This window comes from Amphimedon queenslandica, unplaced genomic scaffold, assembly GCF_000090795.2.
Source record: "Amphimedon queenslandica unplaced genomic scaffold, v1.1 AMPQUscaffold_12844, whole genome shotgun sequence".
Taxonomy (NCBI): domain Eukaryota; kingdom Metazoa; phylum Porifera; class Demospongiae; order Haplosclerida; family Niphatidae; genus Amphimedon; species Amphimedon queenslandica.
Genome location: NW_003546920.1, coordinates 42,947 through 44,241, shown reverse-complemented (window position 1 = coordinate 44,241; position 1,295 = coordinate 42,947). Strand labels below are relative to the sequence as shown.

The following is a 1,295-nucleotide window of genomic DNA, read 5'->3' as shown; positions in this document are numbered from 1 at the left end:
TTTTGGAGTTGTGTTACAGAGCAACTTTAGTATGAGCCTATTATGCAGCCGTGTTTGGACCAGCAAGGCATAATCATAAAGGGAGGAATTTACATCCTCCAATTAATCTCTATGTAAACAAACTCATTGTTAATTAATGAATATGATCACAGTGTGAATCACAGTGATTGAATATTTGTAACTGCAAATGTGAATTGCACTGTGTGCATTACATTATTAGGAGTAAATCAGCTCATGTTGTTGTAATTGACAGCAATGACACTAAGTACTACTTCACTATATTTAGTGACAAGTACTTTTGAATGGTGAAGATTGCACTGATGAAAAACTCCTTCTAACTGACATTCACACCTTTAATTATTACACAGCAACAAATATTGTTAAGAGTGTTGTGAAACCATGTTAACTTAATGAACTGTATGTAACTTCACATTTTGCTCATGTAGTATTATCATGTAGTAACTTGACTTTCATTTATCATCATGTGATAATCACTTATTTAAGTACACCACTTGTTCTACATTCAGTTATTTTTCTAGTTCTCCACCAAATTTGGTTATTATAGTGTGTATAGTATGCATGTGAGGGAGGTGGTGGAATAGGAAGACAAGAATGTAATCAATTAGTTACAGACTATTACTTGTATATATAGCAACAACCACATGTATACCTAATCATTTGTTGTTTTTGTAAGTACATGTACACACACAAAATGTGAGTACACACTTATGCTATCATTTAAGCCATCCAGCATGAGTTTACTGCGGGCCTACATGTACAATGAAGAGTTAATTGGAGAGCAGCCTATTGTGATGGAAATATTGTAACTGTTAGATTTTGAGCATAACATTATATTCTCTTGTTAGGTTGTTTTTACTGATTTGAGAGGCAAAGCATTTGAAGTGCAGGTTGGATTGCATGAACTATTAGGACACGGATCAGGGAAACTGTTCAGTAAGGTAAGTCTCATTAATTCATTGTTATAGTTGATGGTATGAGTCTATAATAGGACAAGAATGGAGTCTTTAACTTTGAACAAGATAAAGTTATTAATCCTTTGACTGGAGATAAGGTTGGGCTCGCAGTCTTACACATTATACTATAAAGCCTGGTTTATAGTCCATGTAAAAAGCATAATCTGCGTGGGTGATTTGACTTTAAGTTGATAATTCTGCATCACATTTTATGAGAGCGTAAACCATACCAATAACATTTATTACTTACATAGTAGTGTAGTTACATCATTTGTATTGTTTACACTAACATTATATGGAGCAAAACATTGTTATAATTTT

General features: G+C 33.2%; 1 protein-coding gene across 1 annotated transcript in view; it reads left to right on the top strand.

Moving 5' to 3' along the window:
* Positions 1-866: 866 nt before the first annotated feature.
* Positions 867-1,295, top strand: part of LOC109580131 (dipeptidyl peptidase 3-like) — a gene marked incomplete at its 5' end in the record, with an annotated part of 2,165 nt that continues 1,736 nt past the window's right edge. Inside the window, 2 exons of the mRNA XM_020002749.1 lie at positions 867-959; positions 1,010-1,072. Coding sequence (XP_019858308.1) covers positions 867-959; positions 1,010-1,072 — 156 coding nt within the window. The remainder of the gene's footprint in view (positions 960-1,009; positions 1,073-1,295) is intronic.